At 54.2% G+C, this 12556-nt stretch overlaps 3 protein-coding genes across 3 annotated transcripts; 1 reads left to right on the top strand and 2 right to left on the bottom strand.

Annotated features, from left to right (window-relative positions):
* Positions 1-3496: 3496 nt before the first annotated feature.
* Positions 3497-6695, top strand: ACRALDRAFT_212433 (uncharacterized protein; the record flags this gene model as incomplete). The annotated part of the gene is made up of 8 exons (XM_071023878.1): positions 3497-3516; positions 3618-3733; positions 3804-3875; positions 3927-3974; positions 4060-4313; positions 4439-4585; positions 4643-4659; positions 4694-6695. 8 exons carry the CDS (start codon positions 3497-3499, stop codon positions 6693-6695), a joined length of 2676 nt encoding a protein of 891 aa, XP_070872533.1.
* Positions 6696-6774: 79 nt separating this feature from the next.
* On the bottom strand, positions 6775-7914 carry ACRALDRAFT_212434 (uncharacterized protein; the record flags this gene model as incomplete). The annotated part of the gene is made up of 6 exons (XM_071023879.1): positions 6775-6804; positions 6837-6849; positions 6906-7016; positions 7060-7579; positions 7629-7715; positions 7779-7914. 6 exons carry the CDS (start codon positions 7912-7914, stop codon positions 6775-6777), a joined length of 897 nt encoding a protein of 298 aa, XP_070872532.1.
* Positions 7810-9852, bottom strand: ACRALDRAFT_2049101 (uncharacterized protein). Its single transcript, XM_071021561.1, has 3 exons — positions 9705-9852; positions 8336-9621; positions 7810-8249 (listed from the first exon to the last, which is right to left on the bottom strand). Exons 2-3 carry the CDS (start codon positions 9535-9537, stop codon positions 7940-7942), a joined length of 1512 nt encoding a protein of 503 aa, XP_070872531.1. The 5' UTR covers positions 9538-9621; positions 9705-9852; the 3' UTR covers positions 7810-7939.
* Between the last annotated feature and the right edge of the window lie 2704 nt (positions 9853-12556).

Here is a 12556-nt window from a genome sequence, read left to right as displayed (position 1 = left end):
CGGCCGGGTACACGGAAATCATGTCATGGCGATCACGTCTTACACACGCTGCTGCGTCTGGTCCTACCGGCCACATCGTCCTTCGTATAACTACCGTACCGCCATCCCAACTCTCCCCCCTCATCTTGCACACAACACTGTCGCACCGCACTTTTCGAACATATGGATTAACCTCGTCCACTCATCCCGGCGCACCACAGTGGGTGAGGCCCACGCTGTGCCATGGTAACATCACAACCAAGAGAGCTTGGTGGTGGAATGCTCCAAAGTATCCACCGTCGAATCCGGGCTTGGACGGAAATCTCGTGCAAAGTCCAGCATCAAGGCCAGGTTTTCAGGTCACCTGTGCCGGTGGAGGACGAAGCTCTGTCATCCACGGGAACGATATATGTCGTCGCATACTCATATGGATCTTTCAATGCATGGCATGGCGTGTTTTGCATGTTCAGATAAGACCCTTGCCGTCTACTTGTCTCCAAAGAACCGCTTGTTTACTCCCATGTCCCTTTCGATATACCGTACCATGTCGCTTACATCCTCAGTCTCGCACGTTTCGGTGTGGTCAAGTCAGGAACTTGAGTTCTGGATCTTTCTTGTTCGTCTTGCAGGGCTCTGGACAGTCGAGGTAATTCAGTCTTGAATCTTCCAGTCGACCATCATCGGCGTTTCTTGTCGAGGCTGCAAATACTGCTCGAAAGTGGTGGCAGATGGACGATGACTGTGGCATGCCTGCTCTCCCGCAGTTGATGGACAGGAGAGACTCGATAGCCTCAGTTAGGCCGATGTTCTTCATGAGACGCCACTTATGGCATACCGTGTGTTCAGGGTAATGGGCGTCCTTGAACCGGATTGTTCGGATGTCTGAAGCCAACTTCAATTGCCGTGAAACTGGGAGACTTCACGATCAAGCTTCTCTTACTTTCTTATCCGCGGCTTCCGTAGCTTGGTACGTGAGACATGTCGTCACCGGCAAGGCGAGTCTCGTCCTCATCCGTGTCGATGCACAGGCTTTCCAGCGTGAGAAAGCAACTTGACGCACCGCGGTTTGTTGCTGTTCATCACATTTCCAGTGACGTGGTTCATGGACTTTATACACTCGGCTTGCCACCACTTTCTCCTTGGCAAATAAATACACCAGGACGTGACGAGAACCACTCCTGCAGATTCATGGTGAATACTTCCAAGTCAGTCGACATGGTTGTCAATACAAGTCTTAATAAGTGGTCTTTCGTAACCAGCATATTCGAACATTTTGGGCAATGTTGATCGGGCATCTCTGATCCGCAGCCATATCAAGAACATTGCCCAGGTAGCAATCACGATTCTATACAAAAGTGACTTGACTATACAGTGTGGGTCTGAATTATATACACGGTAGTACTTCCCCACACTTGCCGTCCAACGAACGGGAGTGAAACCTGCAGGATGCGATGCAACGTGAACTAGCCGACCGAGAGCGGCTCCAGAGCCGCGCCGAGTACAACGTGCATCACGACGCGTAGAAGCAGACAATTCAGCAGCATGACGACTGAACATTTGACATACAAATTGAAGAGCCCTCGAACGAATCGTCTCCTGTCGTGGCGCCTCCAAAACATGGCGAACCGAAACAGTTGTTTCGTCTTGGAACGATAAGAACGCACTCGCCGGTGGCTGGACTGTCGTTCAGCCCGTCACGCAGAGACGGGCCAGAACTAGCGCCAAGGTCTCCGACTATTTGCCCATGGGATGCCATGCGATACACGGACACGTGGTCTTATATATAGCACACGCCGTGAGCTGACCTACTGGTCGCTCGCGTTCTCTTTGGTCACTAGTCGTGATCGGCGATGGTACACGAAGTAGCTGACGACCTTCCAGTCTGTCTTGACACCAGCTGACACCCAGGCCCACGGCGCCGGGATGATGAGGATAACGGCTCATCCATTCTTCATTGGCGGGGAATCGCAGGTCCTCAGGCTTCATCAACAGCCAAGGATGTATTTACTCTGTTCACTACACACGGCTGCTTTCATCTGCGTCGTTCTGGTGGCTGACATGAGGTACCTTAAGCTGCTCAGCGGGCCTCACCCTGGGAGTACGTTGTATCCGAAGTTGTCGATCGCTGGCTCCAACGGCGACACTAGCCGGATCGAGGGGCCTGTTTACCTACACGCACGAAGTAGGTACTGTCTTGACGAAAACGGCAACAGTAACGGAACGGGAGCTGTCAAAATATATAAAGCATGCCTGTTAGAGATGGTCTGAATTCCGTCTAAAGTTCGGCGGTGGGGATGCCGGTTCTGAAAGGTTCTGCACCGGAGGTTCGCCACGATCCATCATCCAGGACCAGATGCGTCATCCGGCATCATTTTACGATTGATCAGGGGTAATGGTGTGAAACTCGGCGACGAATCTGGGGGAAAACATCGATGAGACCAGGCTTTTCTTGAAGCGTATCACGATGCCAGATCGACCCCATCTCCCTTGTTAGCGATGCCCTGATATGAAACAGGACCGTGACCGCAACACAATATCGTGCCGTTCCTGTCACGTTCCCGTCATATGCGTCGCTGTGCTGTTGGATTATATGAAAAAGCAAGATGAATGCAGCGAGTCATGGCTCGAATCTAGCAGACTTATATACAGACCAAATACTTCGGTGGAGAGCTGTGGTGAGACATTCGTGAGAAACGGCTCGAGAAGTCGCGGGTGCCATGGTAATGGGGCCAGAGGCGTCAGGACAGGAATGATTTCCACTCGATGGTATTTGTCAAAAGATGCATACGGCGGCAGCATCTTGCATGATATGACAACCAATTACGAGCATTTCGTACATTGGAAAGATTCGTGGTTCTACGCTGTACGGACACCGCATCCCGTGTGTTCAACGTGTTCGACGGCGAGCCTCATTCATTCGTAGGGGACTGTGGGGGATATGCACATACAAAGTACCTACATGATAGTGGAGTGGCTCTCCTGCCACGTCACAACAGGGTTTGGACCCTAGTAAAATGCAGAGGTACCTATAGAGTAATGAAACGCACGTGCGCGAGTCACGAGATGATCCATATCGTGCAGAGATAAGGTCCATATACACAGTAACGCGTCATGTTATTTGGATACCTACCTATCGATATAACGTACGTTGTATGTGTTTAAATTCTCGGGATATATCCGCGAGATGAGATGAATCTGCTTTAGAATGAGTACGAGATGAGCGCTTAGCCTAGACTTTTGTACGTTGTACGTCACGTAGAATGCCCATAGCGTAGAGTGGTGACAGGGGTGTAACAACGGTGAATGAAACATCCAGGTATGTACGAAGTACTGTATCGATATCGTACACTATATGTACAGCGCCTGGCAAAAAGTATTTGAACACGACTATGTACCATGCCCCTATAAAATGTATGGCTGAGTACATAATCGTGTTCAAATACTTTTTGCCCCCCACTGTACATTATATTGCTAATATACCTACACTTCGTAGAGGAAGTATTCGCACAACGAGTAAATGCTGAATAACACCTGGATGTGCCCTAGTACTCCGGATACAATAACTGATAGTTGGTACGAGGTAAGAAGCTAGATTGATCCACGATGTGACGGACCTTATACACTGTGACAATGGAAAGCTCGGCTACCGATGACATGACGTGGGACAAGATGGAACTCGAGTGCCTTAACTTCCGGCACCATCGGTTTCCGGTATCAGCACCACCTCTGGCGACCCTTTTGTCCCGGTTTACAGGTATGTAGCCACCTCGATTATTTAGAGCGGAAAATACAAAAATAAAGTTCCAGGGACCGAATTTTCACAGTCGCGGTACGGTACCTGCGGTGTCTGTACCTGAACTTGATCATCCAGTACAGAGCAACGCCACATCTACTTCGTGCATTTCCCCACAATCCTAGTATCCCACGCTGCCAGTCTCCTGCACAAGTGGACCCACTCCGGCACTCCTCCAACCAATGCGCGCATTGCGTACACTGTCTTGACAAAGTACCTCCTCCACCTGGATATCCCTCCAAGATACCTAACGTAACTGTACCACTTTGGCATGCATCGTGGCCTAGGTACGTACTTTATCGACCCTCGTCGTCCTTGTATCGTGACCGCCTCTTTGTTGGGGCCCTTTCCGGGGCTGACTACACCACCTCCTCGTACTCCTCCTTTTTCCCCTCCCTCCTCTTCTGCTTTCTCCCTCATCCAACCCCCCATTTGGCTCCATTCGACTTTTTACCTCGCTCACGTCCCCCTCTTCAACCCTATCCGTCTTCCCCGGGTTGATCGCGATCTCCTCCCCCGTTCTTCGATTCTTACTGGGCTTGTAATTATCACGGGGCCTCCCAATTCCTCTCTCAATCCGCCACTTGCACTTCGCCTCCTACGCTCACTTTCCTTACATATTTCCACCCGCCAAACGCCTGAACAAGCTCCGCTTTCTTTTTCCAGCTGATATCCAACGCAACGCATTCTTTGACCGTCGACGTTTCGGCCTATAATTATTCTCTCAATTATCCGCCCGATCGCTTTCAGACCCCCCATTTCGTCGTTCTTTCCCCGACCGACCAATATCTTTGTCGTCTCTCTTGCAGCTCGGTTAGCAGGCGGGCCCCAACCAATGCTCGACTAACGACTCGATACATGCTTCCGTAGAGCCGCCCTGCAAACAGGTTCGTTTCAGTAACAAACGTCAACTGATACAAGAAATCCGATCACCCACTTCCACCCCGCCAATACTTCTAAGCTGGCCGAAGCAACCCACCGACCTATCTACCGACCCTCACCGCCATTGTCCGCCGCGTCATCCGCCATGCCAACCTCCTCAGGCGAGCCGCGAAGGCGGTTCGCTCCTATTCCCATCGAGACCACCTTTGAATCGGTTCGTCCTACGGGCAACCGGCCTGCCCCGGGGGGTCATATGCCGGAACTGACTCCGGATCCTTCTCCCCGCGAAGGCTCGCCCGTCCAAGAAGCACCTTACCCAAACAAATTCCAGCCCGCACCACCACGGGAGAAGAGGAAGTTCGCTCCCCAGCTCATCGAAACATCCAGACGAGCCAGACGTGTGGGCGACACGAGCCCGGCCACCAAGCCCACCGACAAGACAGATATCACCCCTTATACAAACCACATCTACCTACCCAAGAACAAGTCGAGAAGAAAGCTTGCCGATTCGCTCGGGCCCCATGACATACGGCAGCCCAAGGGTGCCAGGCGCGAGTCCGAGGCCGAAAATGCTTCCGACTACCTCCTGGAATGGGCTGCGAAGGAAGCCGAGAGGGAGATGCAGGAAGCCGCCCTCGCTGCTTTTCCCAACAGCCGCGCTCGCGAGGGTGGCGCCGCCCATTTCTACTTCCGCGAGAGCTCAGGCGACGACTCGGCCTCTGCTGACACGTCCCCCCTGCTGCCGGGGCGCGTCCGCAAGCATGTGAGCAACCGTACCCGTATCACGCGTCGCAAGTCTTCCGACCTGGGGTACTGGCACAAGCACATGCAAGAGCACGCCGAGAAGCTGGCGGATGAGCGAGGTGAGACCAAGCCGGAAGAACCCTACGAGGATGTCGACCCGCGCCACTTGGACGACGATGAGCTCGACAAGATGGAGCTCGAGGGGCCCCCGGACCCCCTTTGGTTGACCAGCAGTGACAAAACGTCCATGGCGTCGGCGCCCCTCCCCGGCAGCCATGGAGATGACGACGTCGCCATGGTGCCGGATGGCCCGGCCACGACTGCAAACGAAGCACACACGGTGCACGACATTGGCGAGGCCTTTGACGAGTCTCCTCCCGCCCATCTCTTCCCCGATGCGGGACTGGCGAAGATGACCGGCGCCGCTTTCGTTCCCCGTTCGCAGATACCCGCCGAGACGGGATTTCGCAATCAACGAGGGGGCGTCGGCCGGCCTTTCGGCTTCGCCGCCGAAAGGGAGGATCCGCTCTTCAAGAAGATGCGAAAAGCCGCGTCGCCGCCGATGCTGGGTCAGGATCTGAAGTTCAGAAAGTGTCCCTCGCCCAAGCAGACCAAGCTCGAGCCGGAACATATCTTCCAGGAGGTGCCCATGGTCGAGGAGCTGAACCGGGACGTGACGGGCCAGCATGGCCTGTGGAGGGGCTACTGCTACAGGGGAAGCAACAGCGACATGGACATTGTGCCTTCGTCGCTCCATGGCCCCAAGATGATCACCACCCCGCGCCCGCCGAGCCACTCGGGCGACCCATTTTCACGCGCCTTCGGCTCGAAGCTGTCTTCGGATCCCCTCGTCCCTCCGACCTGCGAGCATCGCCTAAAGTCGGGCGAGGCCAAGGGGCTCCACATGCTGCATGGAATCGACGAGAAGCTCCGTCGCGAGAAGAGCATCTCCGACCGCGAGGACAAGATCGCGGCCGAGTTCCAGGACTCGTTCGTCACGCAGGTATACAACTACCTGTCCCTGGGGTATCCGGCGACCGCCCGGGCATTTGACGAAGAGCTGTCCAAGATTTCGCGTGTGAGCGTCGAAGAGCTCGAGAGGGACGATGCGTCGCAGATGGCGTGCGGGCATCTCGTCGAAGCCACCCAGGACAATATCCCCGAGGAGTCGAGGAACCCTCGGTGGCGGGCCCTCAAGTCTTATATCCACGAGTGGGCTAGGCAGCATCCCGACTTGGACGGCTTGGATCCCCTGGCCTGGGGAGTCCGCGAGCGAAGGGGCAGCTGGGCGATATGATGCTGCTTCGAGTATATGCCTCCCAGACGGGGCCTTTTCGATTCGGAGCTAAGATCAGGTGCATTGCCTACGGCCAGGGTCAACAACCTTTGATCATGGGAGGCCAACACTGGCAACCATTGCACCTTTAATCGCACCAACTAGTGCATTCTCACTAACTCGGCGCGCACACATTACCTTCAGTTTTCCGTCTTTCCTTTTGGAAATCACATTTGCGGCGTTAAGCGGGGATCAGCATATTTGCATTTCTTCTTTTTCGGCGACTTCATCAGATGGCATGTCTTTTGCTGGTTGGTCATCAAATGACAACATCGATGCGCGCTAGAGAAAACAACAACCAGGCAGGCGGTTCCTGGCAGTTTACAAAGACAAGGCGCCGTTTCTTCTTTTTTGGGCAACCTTTTTGTCTACACGGCATTCCTTTTGATCTTGTGCTAGAATTGGGCTGGGGCCATGGAACGAACAGCAAGAGATGGTTTTTTTTTCCTGCCGTTGACGACTTATTCCCGAGTCGAGCTTATGCGCATAGCTAGAGTCACCACCGAGCACGGGGGTTGATTTCAGGTGTCGTCTGTTATTCAAGACAGTGGCTATAGTGTCGGAGAAGGGGAAAGCGAGACGTGGCGATGCATACAGCGCTGTTCGACAGACCTGCGTTATTGGAGACCTAGAGGTATGTAGGGAAGAGAGGATAAAAGCGACCGAAGTGCCACGGTGCTGGCTATAGAAACCGCAATGAGCGATACCCTCTTTACTGGTCTGTTGTGTCTTCTCCCTGACCACGTCGGTCCCTGATGGCGTCTGCTTGATGCTGGAACGATGGGTAGCCGTGAGAAGTCTCCTTATCCCCTGCTCTCTCGGCGGACTTTTGATCCATTCAATGTCTGGTCTTTGATCCGAATACATGCCGTAAAGGTGGCGGCTACGTCGCACATGGTCTATTTCCGTTCACGTCGAGTGTGACAGTATGGCGGCACTTGGCAGTTTCGACGCAGATGAGTAACACGAGAAGGGATTGAGCTCATAAATCATGGGAATCGGTACTCCAAACTATCTATGGATGCATATACGCCCCCAGTTGACTCCCTGACTCATTACCTGGGGATAAATGCACAAAGATCTTGGTCGTTCCCCAGCCTCTCATTACTTCATTCATCCACATCGCGTCTGCATCATCAGAAGACGGAGACCCTGGGCCATCTGCAAAGTTCGATGCCATCACACAACTCCTGCACGCACGGAGATCAAGCTGTCTCGGCCCTCTTGTCCTCTGCAGTGAGAGCACCGGGGGCGACAACATTCGCGACAGTGTCGCCGGTGCCCTTAATGTCGTGCTCAATGTCGGTGGTGTCGGTGATGCGCATGAAGACGACCGGGGCGGCGAGCAGGAGGGAGCCGGCCAGGAGACCCCAGGTGGAGTAGAACATGATGTTGTAGTCGAGTTTCTGGTTGTCGAGGGCCCAGTAGACGGCGGCGCCGGCGCTCTGCAGGCCTTTGTAGAAGCCGGCCAGATTGGCTGCCGTGCGTGACGAGTTGGAGATGGCGCCCATGTACCTGATATGATGTGAGTGAGGGAAAAAAGGGAAGGAAGTTGAAAAAGAAAGAAATAAAAGAAAAGGACACGAGAGGAGAGGGCGTACCAGTAAATGCAGGTCTGCCAGGCAGCATCAAAAAAACCGTAGAAAAAGTAGAGAAACATGGGACCGAGGAAGCGCGAACCGCCATCGGTCCAGTCAATATCCTGCCTGGCCTCACTGCGATGAGGCTGCTGGCGCTGCCAGGCGTAGCCGCCGCCCCAGATGGCAAAGGTGAGGACGAAGAGGACGACAAAGGCGCCGCGGGCGCGGCGGGTGCGGCGGATGCCGGGGAAATCCAGGCCGTAGCCGAAGACGATGGCGCCGATGATCTGGGCGAGCCAGTAGAGCAGGTTGTTCAGGGCGCGGGTGCGGGTGTTGAAGGCGGACAGGTTGACGCCGTTGTTCTGGTAGGTGTAGAAGATGTTGGAGGAGATGAAGTAGGGGAAGAGCAGGACGACCCACCAGTGGTCGCGGAAGGTCTCCCAGAGGCCGTAGAGCTCCGACTGCCACGAGGGGTTCTTCTTGAGGATGACGCGGGAGCCGTCCTCGCGGTGGACGCTGCCGGCGTTGCAGAGGAAGAGGGCCAGGACGGCGCCGCAGAACATGAGGACGATGAAGGCGGCGTAGGTGCCGTCGGTGACGTTGCCGGCGCGGCGCTGGATGTTCTCGGCCAGGGGGATGAGGGAGCCGATGACGGCGCCCATGTTGAAGATGATCCAGAACCAGGAGATGTAGCGGCCCTTTTCGTGCTCGGGCGGGTAGGACATCATGATGGCGCCCTGGGCGGCCCAGAGGAGGCCGGCGCAGACGCCGAGGAAGGCGCCGGCGAAGATGACGAAGCCATGGTTCTGGGTGTGGCTGTAGGAGAGGAAGCTGGCGGCGTAGACGCAGTAGCCGATGCCGCCGAGGGAGAGGGTCAGGCGCAGGCCGAGGCGGTTGGCGATGGAGCCGGCGAAGAAGCCGACGACGGCAAAGGTGCTGTAGAGGGCGGTGTTGGCCTGGGTCTGGGCGGTCGAGTCGACCTGGCCGCCGCCACCGAGGCCGCCGAGGGCGTTGAACATGCCGGGGCACAGGAAGCAGACGAAGGAGACCATGAGTAGCTGGACGCGAGGCGACGCGTACCAGTAGTGGCGCTTGCCCAGCTTGACGGCCTTGTACATCCAGCCATCGGGGCGAGGGGGCAGGTCGTCGGCGGCGGCGGCTTCTGCCGTGGGAGTCTTGTGCGACTCCTCAACGGTGGCCGCCTTGTCGTCCGTGTCGGCCATAATTCCGTCGTCTTCTTCCACTTGATGATTCGACTTGTCACTTTGTGCTTTCTCTACCTTCTGCTTTCTGCTACGGCAGGCGGGCTAATGCAGTTACGGTCAGTTATCCTACCATATTCGTAATTCATACCAAAAGATGATGATTTCTTAAGGGAGAGTTGTCTCACATGACGGAATACAAACGGTGTGGAGTCGGGGGAGTGGAAATGAGAACAGTCAACTCATCCACAGAGTGCCGGGATGGAATGTCGGAGGAATGAAGGATAGGATGCCATATAAAATAGGATAAAAATGAAAATAAAAAGAGAAAGAACTGGACGACAGAAAACGGCAAGAGGGCATGTATATCACAGGCAGGGGTAAGCAGGGACCATGGCTTTGGGTTGGCTCCCCTCCATCAATCCATCCATCCATCACATCGAGCCATGCATGGGCCCGGCTACCTTGCATGGGCCGTGTGGGTGAAGGTGACAGTGAATGACTGACAGTAGTGGCAGAGATGAGGCGACACGCGAGGATGCGCAAGGGTGCAAGGGCCCAAAAAGTAAGTTGCTGCCAAAATGCGGAGGTGGGTGCTGGTTTTGGTCGACGCCGTTTGGACGAATGCCACGACTGGCAACCCATGCCACCGGTCTGGAAGCTCAGTTTGAGCTCTTCATCCCATGCTGGTCATGTGTTCTCGTCCCCGCTGACAAGGACAGCTGCCTATCAACCTCGACTTGGACTTGACTGCGGCAATCAATGTATGCACTCTGTAGGAGACAAATACAAGGTGGCAGCGGTATGATATTGTAGTGTTTGTCTCTGATAGAGCAGAGCAGCGTGTCAGCCAATACTGACCCTAGGACAGGACGGGCGGAAATATGGGGTGAGGTCGCAAAGTTACGTGACGGTCGGCACGCGGAGGGGCGGGAAAAGAAGGGGGGAAAAAAGAGGAAAGGGTCCAAGTCGAGTCCGACTGGTCGGCGCCAATGCCCAGGAGAATAATTGCCGAATCGCTTGCTTCTGGTTCTTGGCCCTCGATGGACGGACGGGGTCCTAATCATGCTATAACGAAGTGATCACCCGCTTTACTGTAAAGACAGTGGACAGTACAAAACCATCACGAGTGTCCAAGTAAGCGATACTGCCCGTCGATCCGAACGTTACGAATGGCCGGACTGAACTCTAGGCCGACCGGTGTTTGTCTGTAGTGGCGTAGTGGCTGGGAGAATCGCGTCCACGTCAGCATTCTTCAGATTTTCACGGACCGGGAAAACGGCGAGGTTGGAGAAGCGAGATTCCCAGCCAAGTGTTGAGCGAGGAGCAAATGACAAGGTATGAATGGATTCTACAAAGTAGTTGGGCATATTGGAATGGCGGCGGTGTTTATCATGGAGTTCTTTTGCTTCGTACTCGGTGACAAACAGCAAGAACAAGGAGGGGTCGAATGTCGAATATTCCTTCCCACTGCCGATAACTAAGCATGTGCCGACGAGTGGCTGGATAAAGGACCGATTCCAAGACCCTGCTGATTATTTTGATTGGCTCTTGTTGCCTCACCCCTTCACTCTTTCCCTGCCCTGGCCTACCGTGTGGGGGAAGCTTGTCTGAAAAGGAAGGCGCACTCGCGATACTTTCCGGCATTGTTGACAATGCTTAGGTAAGTACATGTACATTCGGACGCGCACCAGAATTCCAAACATACAAGTATGAATTGAAGAGGTACTGAAATATTTCTCTATTTCTCCGCAGAACAGGTCTTTGTAATAGGGCCACAACGTACAGTTATGTCGACTTATTGTACCTCCTCATTGCCCTTCCCCTGTATTCGTACGTTGTACGTTGTATTCTTTCCTCCAGAAGACTGGAGAATTGATAGTGGGTCCCCCGCACGGGCACCACCGCCACCAAGGGACACACCACCACCAACTACCAGTAGGAGCTAACATGTAACGTTTCCTGCCTGCACTCCAACAACGGCTCGCTCTCGGGTGCCACGAGGAACGCACCGTAGCTCGTAACCAGACCAGGACCAAACCAACAACGCCAACCAAAACCCCAGCCACCCATCCAGCCCTGTATCACGAGCATCGCCAGTCCAGTATGATAAGAGCCCAACACACCGATCCCTTCCTCCCTCGTCCGTCCTCGTCCGACCGTCGTGAGAACTGTCAGCGTCCCAATCGCCCGGTTCCCTCCCAAATAAACTATACTCGAAACGACGCGAACCTTGCCGTGCACTGTAGCGAAACCTTGGTCCTAACTAGTAATTCTCTCCGAGCCCAGGAGACTCCTGAGCTGCTCAGTAATGGGAGCAAAGATCGATTTCAGGCCGCGCAACTACTCGCATCAGACTTCCAATTCATAGCCTCAATCACGTACGTTGAATTCGCTTCATATCATGCAATATTCCAATGTAATTTGTCTGTATCTCGCCTAAGAGCTCCTCGCGCGCTCCCCCTCGGCTTTCTTTCCATTGGGCTGTCTCCATATGGATCAACTATCTAGACAACACGCGACTATCCTTACACCAAAAACGCCACGGAACCCATCCAACTTGTTCCCATGCCTTTCCTCTGGCCCCGTCGAGACCATTCCCTTTCCCTGATGCTTTTTTTGTGGCAGTCCCCCATACAAAGGAAAGCGAAGAGTAAGCCAGTGAAGCTCATGGCTGGGATGTGCATCAGGTAATAAATCGCAGCAACATATCCCGCAAAAAAATGAAATAAGAATAAAAATAAAATAAAAATAGACAAGGATGCAATGTCCAGTCGTTCGTGGGAACCCAGACCTGTGAGGATCTTTTCCTATTCTTCCCTCGCCGTTTTTGTCCCCCATTCTCCGCCTTGTAGTAGTAATGGTTGTTGTAGTAGTAACAAGCCCCCGGAGTCCCGCGCGGGCATCCCCGAGGTAGAATAATGTAACAGCTGTGCTCATCACAACGCCAAGCAAATCAGCGTCGAGACGGCCTTTCGAGGTGGTGGTAAAGTGTTGTAGAAGATTGTCGATGCATAGCCAAGGGAAGCGCCCAAGTGTC

Source organism: Sodiomyces alcalophilus, assembly GCF_042370955.1.
Source record: "Sodiomyces alcalophilus JCM 7366 unplaced genomic scaffold ACRALscaffold_7, whole genome shotgun sequence".
Taxonomy (NCBI): Eukaryota; Fungi; Ascomycota; class Sordariomycetes; order Glomerellales; family Plectosphaerellaceae; genus Sodiomyces; species Sodiomyces alcalophilus.
The sequence above is the reverse complement of the archived record's forward strand: the minus strand, read 5'-3'. Positions and strand labels throughout refer to the sequence as shown.